Genomic DNA, 19,632 nt, shown 5'->3' on the forward strand with positions numbered 1-19,632 from the left:
TTGGTATCCCACTTCTTTGGTTTGCTGACTACACATTTCTTTTAGCAGCTACCTCCCGCATGATGGTCTCTGCACCATACAATACATTTATAGGTTTAGTCATTCAATATTGTACTGCTTCAACAGTATTATAAAATGTTTGAAGTATTAAGTATTTTGAAAAATTTGATTAGATTTAAAAATTTTGCTTGCACTTAGTTTGATCTGACAAAAAGTACGATTCGTGGCTGCTTTACAAACTATTTTCTTGATGAATCAGAAAGGGAATGAATCAAAACTGTTATGAAAGTAGCAATGAGTGACCTCAACAATTGTGTCAATAAGTGCATCATCGCCATCCCTTTACATTAGCATTGCCTTATTCAAATTATTGTTCTTGAAAATACACTGCCTTTCAAGACAAGAATGATGCTACAAATTCACTAAAAGCTTCATTTTGCTGTATATTTGTTCTGCTTGCTCACGTAAAGTTGTTTTAATGCTTACACTCATAGTCTGTGACTACCTGTAAAAAAAATAAGACTTCCTAAACTTGACACTAATTTACCATAGTTTCTGATATTAGAACATTTACTCAGCATATTTTATCATTATTTTTACTTACATAAAGGAATTTATCTTTAACAAATGGATCATTATTTCGAGTGTAGTGTCACAATATTTTCGTCATCCTATACAAGTTGTGTTATAATCTTCCCACTGTTTTTAAAACTGGCCTGTTTATGAGATATATGTAACAATTTTTTTTAGCTTGTTTTGTTACTTTTTAAACTCAGTAATCATTTCTGTTTTTTATCCCCACTATGTGGGGAAAGACCACAAAAAGTTATTTACAACTAAAATAAATACAATAAAACTTTTGATGAGTCTGGGTGGGAAGACTATATTCAGCTTGAGGTGGTAAATTAAAGTAGTTTATATAAAACAGTAAGAAAACTTGGTCTGGTGCAGTGTCATAGGAAATATTTCTGTTAAGCAATATTTTTAAACAAAGCAAGAAAGATATATTTTATTTTAAAAACTTTATGTATTTCTATAATTAAAGGTCGAAGTTGTTGTATGACATATTGCTCTATATTTGAACTGGAGTTTTATAGTTGATTTACATCTAACCAATAGCCCTTATTTGTTATGGGATTCTGTTGCAGTACACATTTTTTCTACATCTCAAGCTGATTTATAAGAGAACTTTCAGCTTTCTCTTCTTGTTGATTTGACGTTATATTATTAAGTAATAATAATATACAACAGAATTATTTTTAAAAAAAAACAGAAATATTAATCACAACACTATTTATAATATTCCTACTACAGCTTACGGCGAAAGAACCACATACATTTTTTTTCATTGCTACATTTTTACCTGACTGCACATTTTGTATAATAAAAAATATTTAGTTTTTCCACTAGTGAACTATTGGTATGACTGTGATTTATCTGTACACTATATATTAAATTACACTTTACAAACCCTCCATCCTTTTCATGTTCTAACCTTTCAAAACTACCCATACCATTTCCCTACCTCTAGCTTCTAAACAAGGTTTCACTTACCACTCCACCCTAATACACCATTCACACACCCAACCCCTCTTATCCAGATTATAGCATACAAAGGATTCTTTCCTGTCCACAAGACTGCTCACCTTTCCCCTCAACAAACCAGTAACACCTACCATCCTCTCCCATTGAACCAAATTACTCCAGCTACTTAATAGAGTGATAAAAATGAGTTGCATGAAAAACTTGAATTCTAGTTTGTTACATATACAATTATGTGATACAATGTTACTAACTAAATGGCAGTGTTTGTTTTGTTTATTTGTGAAATGGGTACTAGATATTGATTTCATTCATGTAATTGTGTGTAAATGTTCATCCTTTCTTTTCTTAAGAGATGTATTTCATGTATATTTTATTGATATGTTAAATATCTCTGTTCTTTTTGTCAGATTTTTTTTTTTAATTACTGAACATGGATCAAAAAGTAGTTATTCATAAGCCAATCCAAAGGTTGAGTCTGTTTTATGATTTAGTTGTACAAAATACCAAATTTCCAACCTATTTTGATTCTACACAGAACTAATCAGATCTAAGTGTGTACATTCCAGATGGTGCTCTTGATGAAAAAAATATCACACACTAGATTTGAATGTTTTTATTTGAGATAAAACAAAGCCCACATACATTTACACAAGGTTTTCAAGGAGATATTTAACACATCATTCTAGTTGTTGCATTCATCTTAATCATGTCTCCTACCTATAAAACATGCTTCATCAACTATGTAAATATCTCACAATGTGCATATCAGATTGCTATGTATATTATGATTTGTGATATTCAGTTGTATCTAGTATATGGTTCAAAATTAAAACAGCTTATCCACACATTTGTTTTCATAAATCACAGGATAAAATTCTTCTAATCATTTTATTTAATTACGCATTACATGAATGTTAATGCACACAAAAATATAGAATTGCACAGCATCACCTAACCAGGTCATTTGAAAGCATTATGGAGATTAGGCTTTAATTAAAGTCATGAACAAAAAAAGAAATGTAAAAATGTTGAAATATGTGGGGGAAAAGTTATGTGAATAAATCAGATTTTTCTCCTCCAGACTAGATCATTTCCTAACGATCACTGTAAAAATTGCTACAAATATTCCCCTTTAACCCGTAGTTAAGCTAACCAACAGCAGTTTTAAGTATTTGTATCCATTTATGGACATGCAAAGTGATAATTTTTACAATTCCATTGAATTACTTTGAATTAATGTAATGGCTAAAATATACAATGAAAACATGAGTATTTCTTATTGATATTCAAATTAAAATCACTTGATTGTAATAGCTTAATACTGTGAGAATCTATTTGGTAAACTTAGCTTATCTACAGGTAAAGTTTAAGTCTGCGCTGCCTGCCAGTGAGGTGAATACTGAGCCATTCTCATGGCAAGTATCAAATAAAATCAATCAATTTAAAAACTTGCTAAAAAAGCAAATAATTACAGAACATAAATAAAAACTGACAAATCCAAAACTTGATTCACTTAGGAATTTAGTACTTAATAGGTTGTGATTTATATGGCCCTCTACAATATACATAAGCACTTGTTTAAAATCTTGAATAACATGATAATGCAAATATATTATACAGTCATGGAGGGTAGCTCTATGGCTGTTCATAAATCTGTAATAGCTCTCACTGCACAAAATTAAGCATTTTATTCACAGTAATTTAAACCTATATAAATTATTTGTTCTTTTACAATCATTGTAAATAATTTAAATTACCAAAAATTTATAAATGAATGCCTTTCATTATTTAATTATGAGGAAAAAATTGGGCAGTTTTAAAAAGGATTGAACCGTTGTATACATATCACACAGTGCAGATCTAAAGAATTAAATACACCAATGCATCTTTCACAATGCTAAACCAGAGCAGATACTGTAAATTAAATATGAATAGTGACACTGCGTTTATGGTTTGGCTACATTTGGGTGGAAAAATAACATGTTCCTGCATTTTTAAAATAAAATTACTTTGTAAGCAGCGTTTCATGGGTTTTCAAAATGTTTAGCACCAGAATTAAAACAGAATTTACTTTTTAACAGTAGAGTCACAGATTTTTAACAATGAAGCAAGTCCTTGTAATGCAAAAAATCTATCAGCATAGATGGTAAAGGAAGCAAGTGCGTGTGTCCAGACAATAACTCTCTGCGGATAACCTGCCGGCACAAACGCAGTAAAGTGGGGATGGATTTTTTTGGTTGAAAAAATTTTACATCACCATTTCGACACCTAGAAAAAAAAAGTAATTGTGAATATCTCTTTAAGTGCATAATAAAAAGGTTTTTTAAAAATATTTTGTGATGTGTATATTTGTGATCATGGAAACAGCTAAATAATTTATTGCTTTCAAAATGCTTCTACTTGATGTAAACTGATCTTACCCAACAGCAAGAACATGACCATCATGAGAAAACTGGCAGGAAACAGCATCAGGGACTATTGAAATATTCCTCGGATCACCTGGCTCACTGATGTTCCAGAAACGGACATAACTGAAGCAAACAACATGCGTAGGATTTACATTAATCATAGTTTAAGTAATACATATTACCTAACTAAATTTAAACCCCTGTCTATACATTTTAAAAAAGATGTTTTTGTGAAATTATACCTGTCATCACATACTGATGAAAGGGTTTGGCCATCACTACAGAAGGAAACATTACGGACATAATGGTCATTAGCACCACCAGCAAATATCAGTCTTGGGCTTGGATGAAGGTGCCTAATCATTGAAAAAATCAAACTGAATTTTATTTTAAAATTAGCCAAAACTTAATGTCATTAATTACTTAGAAATGAATATTAATAGACAGAAACTGAGCATAAATTTGTAAATACTTTGTTTTAATTCAGTGAACGTTAAACTATGTTTTGTATAAAAACTAAACATTAATTTGAAAAAAATCTGTTTTATTCAATTATTTTTGTATGTAAATAAATATTTCAGGTCCTAAGAACTTCTTAAACTTATTAAATAAATCTTGACAAGACATCAACAGAGTTTATACATAAAACATTGCCTGTTATATGTGTGGCAACCATGGAAAATTTCCTCTCTTGGATCAAATAAAAGATCTGGGAAAGGATAGTTGTGATTGTAAGAGCAAATACTCAATAGATAATAAACTATAAGGCTGCATACAGCCCCTTCATTGGAAACTCTACCAGCTTGGCTCTATATAAAAAAAAAGCCAAACTTGTTCATTCTAACAACCTAGAAAATTTTCAAACTGATAAACATAATTATCATATGGATTTAGTTGGTTAGTATGCATACAAAATGACAAAAAAAATTTTGGTTGTGCAGTAGGAGCTAATAAGGTCAAGGTACTCGGACAAGTTTCTGTAGTTTATCTAAGGGCTCATATACTTTAACACTTCTATGAGTTGGAACCTTTTACTTCAAGCAATATTTAAATGTAGTTGCATGGTGCACAATTTTTATTCAAATAATTGTCTTTTTCTGTAATTTTTTTTACCTACCTGAAGTTGTATCAACCACAATGTTTACTGGATCAAAATTATGCAATTTGTGTTTTATGCCAAATTGCTCATGAATCTCAGGACACTATGGAGTCACTTGACCTCATTAGATACCAGATTTTAAAAATAAATACTCAAAACCAAGGAGATTGTATGCAACCTTTTTAGCCCTTGAATGTGTCCATGATTGCTAATGAAAATTTTTTTATTCCACCTTTTAAAATGTTTACATATTGACTATGCAAGAAAATTCTGAATGAATCCAATAGACCTTAATATATTCCAATGTTAAGATAACTAAAAAGGCTAACCTGCTTTACATAGTGTATACTAGCAACAATCACCATTTGGAGTCAGTTAATATTTGTACTCCATGTGTTTATTGCCTGATTAGACCGGGGTAAACAAACAAATAATTTATCACAGTCCTAGGGGGCAGACCAATGCATCATACATATGATATATATGGACAATGTAAAGTGATACATACTTTGGAAACATATTTTGCTGGCCATTTCATAAGCAGCCACAATTAACTTTATATTTCTGCTATTGCTCTCTTAAAGTTTTTTTTGTACAAAATCAAGGAATTTTGAAATACATTAGTTAGTCAGCTAATTCAATAAGTTTACACACTTCAGTAGATTAATTCAATAAGATTACACACTTCTATCATCAGAAAAACAAAGAAAATCTTTGATCAAAACAAGTAATATTAATATATGTTATTTTAGATTGCAATTATGTTCAGAAATATATATATATATATATAATTGTATATATGTGATTTTGGTATTCACAGGGGCTGAGGGTCATGTGCCTTCTTCACTCCCCCCCAGGAAATACTTAACAAAACAAATTAACTTGAGAATTTGTGAATTTGACAAAGAAATTGTATGCTTCAACTAAATCTTTCTATCAAGACTGAAGCTTAGCATAATCAAAGCAATTTTAGCATCAAGGGCTCTTTGAACATTGACTGATAGATAGTAGATTAAATTATTGAAAAGAGAGAAGATATATTATACAATAATTTCTGTAATGTTATATTTATTTTTATTACACATCACTGATAAATGAAAATACCTCTGTTATTAATTTAATTTGCTACTTTGGAAATGTATTAAAATGTATTTTAAACACTTTTTAGCTTCTACATTTTTTTAACCCATTTACCAAAGTAAAGGGAGACAATATCCATAAACTTTTGTTTGAAATTTTTAAAATTCATCTTTAAAATTGAATACTCCTAATAATTCACAAATTTTACTTGATAAAACAAAGTAACAATGAATCTTACATAATATAGTATATTTTAATTAATATATATTATTACATTTGTGCTGATGTACATGTTCCAACTCTGATTCAGAATCTATTTTATTATCAGATTTGTAAAATTAAATCTCACAAAAATACAGAGGCTGTCTGATTTTTGTCTGAACCTCATCACAGAAAAACTAATAAAAACAATTGGAAACTTCAGTTTTAAATTAATGCACATTATCATGATGACAGTTGTGTTATAATCTGTATTCAGGCACATTATACAGATGACTATGAGCAGAATTCTAATTTTCCCTTGTAACATCGTCAAGTTTTAGACTTGAATAGTTTATGTTATGAGCTAGGCACTCATTAGTTTATTGGTTTTAAACCTGCACTGAAAATTGTATTTGAATATTTCAAGACTCACCAAATCTTATTTACTTTATAACTTACCCAAGACATCTAAGTTTCTCCATACGGTATGTATCCCAAATGATGATTTTCGTGTCATAAGCTGCAGTGGCCAAAAGTGCAGAATCTAAGCTGAAGTCACAACTGACAACTTCATTACAGTGGCCGTCAAGTCTATACGGAAGTGAATTCAGCCTATTGTTGGCCCAAAGGTATACCTGGAATATTTTCACAATGGTTTATTTTATAATTTTTGGTTAAACATTGAATAAGTTCTTGACACACTAAAATACATCACTGTTAGTAATAGATGCTACAGAGGATAAAAAAGTTTAAAATCGTTTCAAACTAAATTATCTGCCCCTAATAGCCGTCACTAAACCCGGCTCTACGATTGTAAACATTTAGCATGAACCACAGCTCACCAGACCATGTGGGGGTGGGGGTGGTAGGGATATGCCTAGAGTGGAAGAGAGGGGGCTGCCAGGTGCACTTACAGCTTGGTGTTTTCTATGGTCTCCAATGAAGAGAATTATATATATAGATTAAAAAATGAACATGTGTACCATTTTACAGCTACCAACAGCAGCAATGAACTGTCCATTTGGTGAGAATTTGCATCCATAAAACATTGTGGGTGGAGATTTAAATGTGCTGTACATATTCCCTTCATTGTGCAAGTCCCACAGTTTGAGAGTGCCATCTCTGGAGGCAGAAAGCAGCTGAAGGCTTCCGTCTTTGGTAAAATCTAAGCAGCGTACTGTGTCACGATGATCTATAAGTTCAATCATAAGATTACCTGCAGAGTAAAATAATTCTTGGGATACCTCAAGCAGCAAAATTACACATTCTTAGGTGTGTATTTTATCAAAGATGGTAAACTAAATTAACTACAAGAAAAGACAATATAAAAATAATTGGTTTAATTGTAATATATTAACAGACCCCAACAATGAAATAAAATAAATACAGGTAAAATAATTTTTGACATGCAGTAAACATACTTCAGAAATACTGTTACTAAATTATTGTTGATACACATTCAAGGAAACAGAAATACCTAACTACTTACCAGCAAGGCAGTTCCACAGTTTAATTCTTCCACTAGCCAAACCTGTGGCTAAAATGATACAATGGTCAAACTTGCAATGCCGATATAAACTTGAGCCCACTGGGATTTGAGAGAGACCAGATCCAAAAGCGAGAGACCAGATATTTTCACCAACATCAATCAAATGATAATTTCTACCTTTTAGTCCTTCTGTATCTCCTGGATTTTGTCTATTTTAAAAGCAGTTAAGCATTGATTTAAAAAGTTATTTGTTGTTTTAACCTTCACAGGTACTTTTTATTTTAAAACGTGTGTTAAATAAATCTATTTAAATTTGTAATGATTTGCTTTTCACCTAACTAAGCTGAAAATGAAAGTACTTTTTCTTTTAAAAATGCTTTATGTATATTTTCATATCTAGATCATATTGATTTGTTGTAAATTTACTCTCAGAATTTACCTTTTGTGTTTTTCAGAATCCCATGGAATAATATGTAACATGTGATGACCACTGGACCAGGCAAAATATGAATCATCTGGTGCCCATGCACAAGCCCATGTTTCACCACCAGCCTTAGAGTAATTTTCCCTTGTTATTGATATCAAGTGGTCCACAACATTAGCTTGTTCTGTGATAGTTCAGTTTTGAAAGAATAAGTATTTACAAATCTAGATTCTAAATTATAATTTTTATTTATTATTTAACTTTGTTAACAAATGTTACACCAAAAGTGATGGAAATTGGAAAACCAGAATAAGAATTTTTAAATTCAACATTTTCAACATTAGGCCTATAAGGCCTATATTAATTTATTATTAAAATCTATTTAGGTTTTTAATAATAATGACAGTTTTAGGGATTACGGTTAAGTTTAGACCTAGGCGTTAGGGTAGATTTAAGGATAGGGATTATGATTACGGTTAGGGTTCAGGGTTAGTGATAAGGTTAGATCTAGAAACATTAGTACTACATACATAACAGTACATTATATTAAATATATAAATACTAATAGGGCAAATTTTTAGAATCACAGAAAATACCTCGCTCTGATTAGTTACAGTACGAATAGCTTTCTGAGAACTATTTGTAGTGTAGATCTAGATCTAATGAATTACTAATAGTCGCAGCTAAACAGAACTACATTTAGATCTAGATTCTAGGGCTAGGTCAGGCCCTAGCCCTAGAAAATAGATCTAATCTAGATCTAAAATCTAGATTTCTTGCTTACGTTGTCCTGGCTGTAACCCACTTACTATCACTTAGATCTAGATCTAGATCTATAGGCCTACTTTTTTTTTTATTCAGTGGGAGACTAGAATCTACTGAATCTAGAGATCTAGATCTAGTATTTTAAGATGAAGTTTTAATTAAGTAGTAGTTAACTTCCGACTTGTCTAATAATAGTAATAGAATAGTAATAGATTATCTATATCTACTCTAGTTATTTTAGACAACACCGTCGTGATTAAAACCTGTAAGTAAAATTTGTCGAGTAAAAGACTGACTGACTGGTTGGTAGACGTGACTGCAGGCATTCAGAAAATGTCCTGCCGTCGTATTCGTGGGGAGATTTTAAACATGAAAAGAATCATCAAGCTAGAGATCTAGAATTTAGGTCGCGTGTCGAAGATAGTTAAAAACGTTAAATTAATGTTACATTATCCATTATAAATAACATTACCTATCTGATCTGGTTCAAAGAACTCAAAACTAGTGGATTTCACTTGTCTCATTTAAAAGCAGAAATATGTCGCTGCTTCGTTCGCCAATCGTCGACGTGTTGTGTGTAGAGTCTGAATCTAGATCTAGGCCAACTAAAGTACACACCGTGTCCCTAAATCTAGCCCAGATTTTTTTTTAATGTTTAAATTTTTCAACTTTGACTAGATCTAGATCTAGATTTATATCTAGACCTAGATCTAGATCTCTTAGATCTAGAAAGATTAATACTTTGGTTGACTTTAAAACATAATATTCTTTATAATAAATCGGGTTTTTTATGCAAACTTTATTTTAATATTTTAGTTATTTTTAGTCATTTATGACGTCCACACGTGGGGGGGGGGGGGGGGGGGGGAAAGAGGGGTCTCCGAAAAAAATTGACTTTTGAGGACGCGTATGTAATTTTATAAGGGAAATAAGTGGATTTTTGTGGACGGGGGGGGGGGGGGGGGGAATCCAAAATCCAAAAAAAAATTTCAAGCAAGTCTAACAGACACACTCAGACACTGATATACCTGAAAGGTCTATAGTCACATTGGATTTTAATGGATTTTAACCAGACTATTTATCATAGAACGTATATACAGTCTAGTATCGATCTATCTCTATCCTATTCAAATTTAATATATCCATCAATATATAGCCTATATATAGTCTATATATAGACCATATACAGTGTTTCACATTTTCTCCGGGGGATGGGGGAGGCACTTGAAACTTTCCGGGAGGAAGACACCCCCTCCCGAAGAGATGCCTGAAAGAAACATTTTACGGCCAATGTCCGATCCAATGTACGCTACTGTGTAAAAAATTAATTGCTTTTACAATACACTCTGATGCAGTATCATTGTGAACAGTGTTTCTTCCAGACTTTTTTCTCGGGGGGGGGGGCGGTAGACTCTCTTTGGGGGGGGGGGGGGGGCGGACACTGTTAAAAGTAGTATGTATGTTCTATATAAATTAGGCCTATATAAATATAATTTCGTTCGGGGGGGGGGGGGGGGCGGTAGAATTTTGTCGGGGGGGGGGGGGTGTGGGTTGTGAACAAAGTATTGCTCGTCCCGTGTTTGCATAGCATTCTATGCTGTGCGACATGGACCAAAAGCGCCGTCAGTCCAAGCGGCAGACAAATTATAAAAAGGCTGTCAACGATACAAAAATTAACAATTTTGTTAGTTTTAAAATAATGAAACGCTTATAGTACTAAGCAAAGACTATGCATCTTGGACAAATTGTAGGCATATAACACAAAAATATGTAATTTGTATTGTAACTCAACCACAAAACACTAAATACATTTTAAAGACAAGCCCCCCCCCCCCCCCATGTGCCTACACACACACACACACCCCTCCACGCACACACACTCACCCAGCGTTTCTTCCAGACTTTTTTCTCGGGAGGGGGGGGGGGGGCGAACACTGGTAAAATAATGTTTTCTATATAGATTCCATTTCGTTGGGGGGGGGGGGGGCTTCCCCCCCCCTCCCGAATAGATGCCTGGAAGAAACTCGATACACACACCTACATACACACAAAACCCTTCCGTCAATTATCTCAAAATTATGTCTGAGTATATAAGCGTGTAAAATGTGCGTGTTTGTGTATACGGTACGATTGTGAGTGTAAGTGACAAGTCTGTGTATGAGTGTATGGGTAGGAGTATATATATATATATATATGTTTATGTATTGGAGGTACTTCAAGTACACACTGGTTCGCTCCGTAGCTCTCACATGCTACTACTCCGACTACTGTAGTAATAGGGAGTCATCCATTAATGACGTCACGCTTTTTTGACGATTTGTACCTCCCCCCCTCCCCTCCTGCACACATCGTCACAAAAGCTAGACCCCCCCCCCCTCTAAAATGACGTCCCACCACAGCTGACAACCCCCATCCTTCAAAATTGCAATTGAATTTTTCTTAAAATACTTTTTTTTTTAAAATCTTGTCTGAACTCTGTCAACATAGAGTATTTTAATCAATTCCTATTTCAATTTATTAACAAAGTTTCTAAAACGCGAAATAACGGCTAAAATTCGTTTTCTAACATTGCTTTTTTACAATGCAAATGTGTGACGTCACACCATCTGAACTCCCCTACCTCTCATCACACATCGTCACAAAATTACGGACCCCCGTCCCCCTACGATTGTGACGTCATTTATGGACGTCCCCATGTACAATTATTAAGAAAACCTTTTTCCCCAGGCACATTTTGTACGTCTAGTTGGTGTCACCCCCCCCCCCCCCCCCCTTCCTGCAATAGCCTTAAACAGGTGGGTGTAGTATTGTTTTCTATATCTTTAGCAGGTTTACGCCATAATATGTCGGAATTTGTCAATTCTGCTCTTAATTAAAATACTTTTTAACTCTCATTAAATTTATTTCACACTATCTCTTCACATGCCGAGGTCACAGAAACAAGTAAACTCTACTTCCCTTGCCCTATAGACCGTCAGGTTTGCAAGGGAACTTTACTTTTTACTTTCTCGTATATACGAAGTATAGAGAAAGTCTTGTAATCGTGCAAAAAAAAAAAATCGAGATTTTTGCAAATCTCGACGTTTTACATCTCACTGATACGGAAAAACATAATTTTGCAATCTTGTCCGTATGTCTGTGTGTCCGTGTGTGTGTGTGTGTGTGTGTGTGTGTGTCCGTGTGTAAACACGATAACTTGAGTACCGTTACAGCTAGGTTGATGAAATTTCATATACAAGTATTATATCAAAATCGTAGATCCGTATCAACTTTTGAGCGATTTCGGATAACCGGAAGTGGTACTTTTTCTACTTTGAATTTTTCAAAAGCCTATAACTTGAGTACTATTTCAGATAGATAAATGAAATTTCACATGTAAGTAAAAGATCTAATTCTCTACCTTCTGTTAAATTTTGAGTAATTTCCGTTGACCGGAAGTAGTACTTTACGCTACTTCCGATTTCTCAAAAAACTAATGTAAATTTATAAAGTACTAATACTATTGCGCACTATTATACACACCTTTATTAGGCGTTCGCTTGGTGCGCAATTGTTTTTTACTGAGATTCTATTCTATTTTTAAAAGTTTCAGTATTTAAAATGGATTAAAGATCATAACTATATCCCCAGTTACCATCCCCTGTTGTTTTATATAAGAATATTCGAGAAAGTTTAGGGGAGATCACTACCGGTTTATTTACTTTTTACTCATTTATTTAACTGGAATGATCTTTTTTCTCTCTCTCTAGATTCTATATCTATAATATAAGCGGCTAGGTAGTGTGTCAGTCCTTCCTTCCGTCATCGCTATAGATTTTGGGACTATAAAAGTAAACTACGCACCATGCTGTGCTTTTCAGTGTATAATAGATTGACGACAGAAGCCTGTGGTTGTATATAACACGTTTAATGGGTCTAACTACATCACGATGGTAACACACAGAGAGGACGGGAGGAAGTACACAAGGGACATCACTCAAGATAACAATATTATAAATATAACTAATACAGAAGAGTGAGTTCCCTTGACCTCACAATTATTTCAATCTATTACATCCCTTTACCCTTAGAACACAATAACACATCTCTCAATAGAACAATTGATAGTATCCTAAAATCACCAATTATATTGTAACATGAACACTATGGTAGATTACATCCTTACAAACAATGCACAATATGCTACAACATAATCAAAATACAAAACAATAATGTCAAAGTCCTTTTGACCTTTAGAATCATAGGTCTAACTTATTTGGGACTTTGATTGTCCTGCTTGACCTTCTCAGTGGCTTCTGATTTGGTGACTCAAGATTCTGACCATCTGGATTCTCTATCTCAGGAGGTCTAGGATTTAAATCATTAACTCCAGAATTTACATTTTCTGACTCCAGACAACTTGGTTCACTCATATCAACAGAACTTGGTTGTGGAACAACTGAGTTGGTGTGAACTGATCAGACTTGGTGGGATTGACAGATTCACACTTATTATCTGCACAAGTTATTTTTAACTTTATAAGACACAGGTCCTGTACATTGAACAATTTGACCTGGTATCCATTTTTCCTTTCTCCCATAATTTCTTAGATACACATTCTCATTAACACCAAATTCTCTTTCAATGCATGTGTTGTCATGATTTAATGGAACTATTTTTGAATTGGCATCTGAAAGTATTAAATGGCAAAAATCTTTTTTCTTTTCTTTTGATGTTACCCTTTTAGTTTCTGTAAGTGCTAATGATGTTAGCAAAGTTGTTTGATGATCACATTCCTTCTTACTAATGTATTCTCTTTAAAACATTTGAAATTGCCATATCACCATAATCATTTATTAAGTTACAAATACTTTGTTTAGGCAACTCTGACTGATAATGGACTGCATCTTCTCCATCTTTTATATTATCTTCACAAAGGGTTTTAATTTCTTATTTTATATGGCCTTAAGTCATCATTCACAGACTTTTCAGGCCAACCATTTTTACAGTACTCATATACTTTTATTAAGCACTCATCTTTTTGTGTTTCTCTTTTAATATCATTCACATTTATATTGGAGTTATCCATGATAGTGAAGAGAACAAATACATCTTCTGGTACATAGCTCAGGCTTTGGTTTTTTAAAGGTAATCTACTAAGACTATCTGCACTATTCTCAGATCCAGGTTTGTATTTCAATTCATAATTGTATGCAGTTAGTGTGATAGCCCATCTTTGAATTCTTGGTGAGGCATGCTCAGGTAGGGTTTTGTTTTCTCCAAATAAACCTAGCAATGGTTTATGATCTGTAAAGATGGTGAACTTCCTACCAAACAGAAACTTATGAAATTTCTTAACACCAAAAATGATGCCTAAGCCTTCCCTATCTAACTGAGAATAATTTTTCTCAGCCTGGTTCAAAGATCTACTGGCAAAAGCAATGGGTCTGTCACCCTTCTCATCCATGTGGGACAAGACTGCTCCTACACCATCTGGTGAAGCATCACATGTTAATATAAGTCTTTTCCCTGGGTCATAGTGAGTTAGTAAGGTGTCAGCAGACAAAGCCTCTTTTGCTGTGTTAAAAGCAGCTTCTTGTTGTTTACCCCAGTGCCAAGTTGCATTTTTCTGTAGCAGCTTGTACAGTGGTGATAGTTTACCAGACAGATTCCCTATGAGCTTTGCATAGTAATTTATCAAGCCCAAAAAAGCTCTTAGTTGTTGGGTATTTTCAGGTTTGGGTGCTTCTTTAATGGCTTTTGTTTTCTCAGGTTGAGGTCTGATGCCTTGTTTGCTCAATATATAACCAAGAAAACTAATTTCTGTCAGCATGAATTGACATTTATCTTTGTTTATCTTTAAACCTTTTTCACCAACAATTTTCAAGACTTTATCTAGTGTTTTAAGATGTTCAGTGTCATTCTTACCAGTTATGTACACATTGTCAAAGTACACACAAACATTTGGAATGTCCTTAAAAATACTGTCCATGACAGCTTGGAAAATTCCAGGGCTAGATGATATGCCAAAACATAGTCTTTCATATTGGTAGAGTCCTTTATGTGTGTTTATTGTCGTATAGACTTTTGAATCTGGATGCAGTTCTAGTTGAGTGTAAGCATGACTAAAGTCTAATTCAGTGAATTTGTCTCCTCCTGCCAAATTCAAAGAGATTTCCTCAATGTTAGGTATAGGGTACCTATTTAGCTCTATTTGCTTATTCAGTGTAGTTTTATAATCTCCACAAATTCTTATAGAACCATCCTTCTTTAACACTGGCACAATGGGTGTCGCCCAATCGGAATAGTCTACCTTCTTTATAATGCCATTAGATTCCAATCTACTTAGCTCATTTTCAATTTTATTCCTCATTGCATAAGGTGGAACTCTAGCTTTGCAGTATCTTGGATTTGTATCTTTAATGCTTAACTTCACTGTTCTATCATTTAGTAAACCAGAGTTACCAAAAACACATTTATTTTCAGATATAACTTTATCTAGTGAAGTAAGACTAGATTCTTTTACATTCTTCAATGAACAAATACTCTCCCAATTTAACTTAAGATCACTTAACCAGTTCCTACCTAGTAATGGCGGTCCATTTCCTTCAACCACAAGAAGAGGAAGTTTAACACTTTGACCATTATAACTTACATGAACCATACACTCTCCTATTACCGGAACATTGTCACCAGTGTATGTTGTTAGACACTTGTGACACGGCTGTAGAGACACTGATCCTCCTGTGACAGCGTCAAACTCTTTCTTTGTTATGACTGTTAGAGATGCTCCAGTGTCAAGTTGGAAGCTGATGCTCTTACCGTTGATATTAACTAGTACATTGATGGGAGCATGACTTATTGATTTCACAGAGAACAGGTTGAAATCCGGCTGCAAATCAATTTGAGCATTTTCACAGGTAGAGTGGTTCATTGGTTGGGTTAGGTAGTCTTGGTGAGAGTTAACATAGTGCTGCCTTTGGTTGCGGTACTGTCTTGACTGGCTAGATTTAGCAACAGACGAAGACTTTGCAAAGCAGGCCTTGGCAATGTGACCTTGCTTACCGCACTTATAACAAGTTGCAGATTTGAACTTGCACCGATGAGATGCATGGGGACCTTTGCATCGATGACATTTTTGATAATTATTACTAGATTTAGATCTAGGATTTGAACGAGCAGGCTGTTTAGCATAAGTTGGAATGCTCTGATGGGGTTGATGTTTATCGACTAACCTGCTGTTTACTGCATGGATCTCTGAAGGTGCTAAAGATCTCGCCGCATCTGATGACTGCTGGAATGAAGTTGCAAGTTGTATTGCTTTTTCTAATTTTAGATCTGACTCGAGCAGCAACTTTCTTTGAATATCAGGGCTGTTTACACCTGTCACAAACTTTTCACACAGTCTGTCAGACAGCGTTTCTCCGAATTCACAAAATCTACTTAAATGACGTAAAGCAGCAACATATTCTGATATTGACTCGTTTGGTTGACGAGTCCTACTGTCAAATCTAGCTCGACATAGAAACTTTGATGGTACAGGCGCATGGTGGTCTGTTAGCAATTTGCTCAGCTCGTTAAAGCTCTTGGTAGTTAGACTAGCTGGTGTGCATAAGTCTTTTAGTAGCCTAAATTGTTGAGGCCCTATGACTGTTAACAAAACAGCTCTCTTTTTGGCTTCTATCGTCACGTTGTTTGCTTCTAGGTAAAAGCTTAACCTCTCTAGGTAATCTTGAATGATTTCATCATTCGCATCAAATTCATTTATTTGGCCATACAGCGCCATTATTCTAGAAATAATTAGCTAATAAGCTCTAGCAAACCTCTTTTTTGCGTAAGTAGGTGCTCTTTCTAGTAGATGTTTATCCTTCGTCGCCAGTTATAATAGATTGACGACAGAAGCCTGTGGTTGTATATAACACGTTTAATGGGTCTAACTACATCACGATGGTAACACACAGAGAGGACGGGAGGAAGTACACAAGGGACATCACTCAAGATAACAATATTATAAATATAACTAATACAGAAGAGTGAGTTCCCTTGACCTCACAATTATTTCAATCTATTACACAGTGCACCGCAGTGTCTTATTATAAGTATTAGAGTAGGGTTTGTTTATATAGCGGCATAGAGCTATTTTATAATTTCCACTGTTTGTACAATTTTGCATAACTTAAAGAAAATATTAAATATACACACACGGCTAAAACATATTAAAAGTATCAATGCCAAATATCATTTTCGTTTATATTCCCAGAAAAAAATGGATACATTTCAATAACATAATAACAGTACGGTAGAAAAATCAAATTAATTTAACTCTTTTCTAATTTTGACAAAGGAGGTAATTTAAAAATACATTAAACTCACGCTAATAAAAAATGTGAATGCAAATATACGTTCGTCATAGAAGGAATTAGTGTTGCAATAATATAATTAGCAAAATGTGAATGCATATTATTCGGATGTGTAAGAGGAAATTATTGTTAGAAAATTATAATTAGCATGGATTGATAAAAGGCAATCTTTTATTTATTTTATTCACTGAATGTAGGCCCTACTGTTTATTACTTATAATTTTTAATCAACTATTCAGCACTATTATAGGCGCGTCATCACGTTCATTAGGTGCGCAATGGTTTTAGTTATGAAACTCTATTGTAAATTTTTAAAATTTAAAGTACTGGAAAAAAAAATGCGTGAATGGATAAAGTGAAATATTGTATATATTATAGATATTGCCTATTATTTATACTGTTTTCTAATTATTATTCTATCTTTCGGGTTTTATAGGAGAGGCGTAGCGAGGGGGGGGGGGGGGGGCATATGTCCCCGGGTGCCGACCTTAGGGGCGCCAAAGTGGGTTGGAAAAAATGTGCGAGGGGGGGGGGGGTGGTGGAAATCGAAAGTTTTAGGGAGGGGGGGGGGGAGGGGTGCAAATCGAAAGTTTGAGGGGGGTGCAAATCACCGGAAAGGGCGCGATTTGGCGCTACGGGCTAGACTGTGAGCAATATGCCTGTATGATTGCATTTAAATTGTGTCTATGTTATGAGTGTTGTGTTTGTTTTTTCGTTTTTTTTTTTTTTTTTTTTTTTTTTTTGCGTTCGTTTGTGTTGTGTTTAGTTTTGTTCTGTTCCCAAGTTGGTACATTTAAAAAAGTTTTACCGTGGCGGAGCACGGGATGCAGCTAGTCTATAATATAAGCGGCTAGGTAGTGTGTCAGTCCTTCCTTCCGTCATCGCTATAGATTTTGGGACTATAAAAGTAAACTACGCACCATGCTGTGCTTTTCAGTGCACCGCAGTGTCTTATTATAAGTATTAGAGTAGGGTTTGTTTATATAGCGGCATAGAGCTATTTTATAATTTCCACTGTTTGTACAATTTTGCATAACTTAAAGAAAATATTAAATATACACACACGGCTAAAACATATTAAAAGTATCAATGCCAAATATCATTTTCGTTTATATTCCCAGAAAAAAATGGATACATTTCAATAACATAATAACAGTACGGTAGAAAAATCAAATTAATTTAACTCTTTTCTAATTTTGACAAAGGAGGTAATTTAAAAATACATTAAACTCACGCTAATAAAAAATGTGAATGCAAATATACGTTCGTCATAGAAGGAATTAGTGTTGCAATAATATAATTAGCAAAATGTGAATGCATATTATTCGGATGTGTAAGAGGAAATTATTGTTAGAAAATTATAATTAGCATGGATTGATAAAAGGCAATCTTTTATTTATTTTATTCACTGAATGTAGGCCCTACTGTTTATTACTTATAATTTTTAATCAACTATTCAGCACTATTATAGGCGCGTCATCACGTTCATTAGGTGCGCAATGGTTTTAGTTATGAAACTCTATTGTAAATTTTTAAAATTTAAAGTACTGGAAAAAAAAAATGCGTGAATGGATAAAGTGAAATATTGTATATATTATAGATATTGCCTATTATTTATACTGTTTTCTAATTATTATTCTATCTTTCGGGTTTTATAGGAGAGGCGTAGCGAGGGGGGGGGGGCATATGTCCCCGGGTGCCGACCTTAGGGGCGCCAAAGTGGGTTGGAAAAAATGTGCGAGGGGGGGGGGTGGTGGAAATCGAAAGTTTTAGGGAGGGGGGGGGGGAGGGGTGCAAATCGAAAGTTTGAGGGGGGTGCAAATCACCGGAAAGGGCGCGATTTGGCGCTACGGGCTAGACTGTGAGCAATATGCCTGTATGATTGCATTTAAATTGTGTCTATGTTATGAGTGTTGTGTTTGTTTTTTCGTTTTTTTTTTTTTTTTTTTTTTTTTTTTTTTTTTTGCGTTCGTTTGTGTTGTGTTTAGTTTTGTTCTGTTCCCAAGTTGGTACATTTAAAAAAGTTTTACCGTGGCGGAGCACGGGATGCAGCTAGTATATTTTTGTTATTTTTGCAATGGTGTCACCTCCCCCCCCCCTTGCGACACCTCTGCTGTTTGGTGATTGGAATTATAACGTTGTTATGAGTTAGGGGTGGGTATTGTAAATTACTTTAAATAGTCGGTTCCATTTCTCACAAAGTAAAGCCCCCCCCCCCTCCTCAAATTACCCTTCGAGTTAAACTAGTCTTTAACAGTAGGCATAGTGCGAAGAAAGGACCT

At 34.1% G+C, this 19,632-nt stretch overlaps 1 protein-coding gene across 1 annotated transcript; it reads right to left on the reverse strand.

Annotated features, from left to right (window-relative positions):
* Positions 1 to 1,579: 1,579 nt before the first annotated feature.
* On the reverse strand, positions 1,580 to 9,701 carry LOC131957373 (WD repeat and SOCS box-containing protein 1). Its single transcript, XM_059322129.1, has 8 exons — positions 9,484 to 9,701; positions 8,262 to 8,430; positions 7,823 to 8,031; positions 7,317 to 7,549; positions 6,793 to 6,968; positions 4,196 to 4,309; positions 3,966 to 4,076; positions 1,580 to 3,813 (listed from the first exon to the last, which is right to left on the reverse strand). Exons 1-8 carry the CDS (start codon positions 9,533 to 9,535, stop codon positions 3,642 to 3,644), a joined length of 1,236 nt encoding a protein of 411 aa, XP_059178112.1. The 5' UTR covers positions 9,536 to 9,701; the 3' UTR covers positions 1,580 to 3,641.
* Positions 9,702 to 19,632: the final 9,931 nt, after the last annotated feature.

The sequence above is a fragment of the Physella acuta genome, unplaced genomic scaffold (genome assembly GCF_028476545.2).
Source record: "Physella acuta isolate Inbredline_101_S28 unplaced genomic scaffold, ASM2847654v3 ptg001237l, whole genome shotgun sequence".
NCBI classification, from domain to species: Eukaryota; Metazoa; Mollusca; class Gastropoda; family Physidae; genus Physella; species Physella acuta.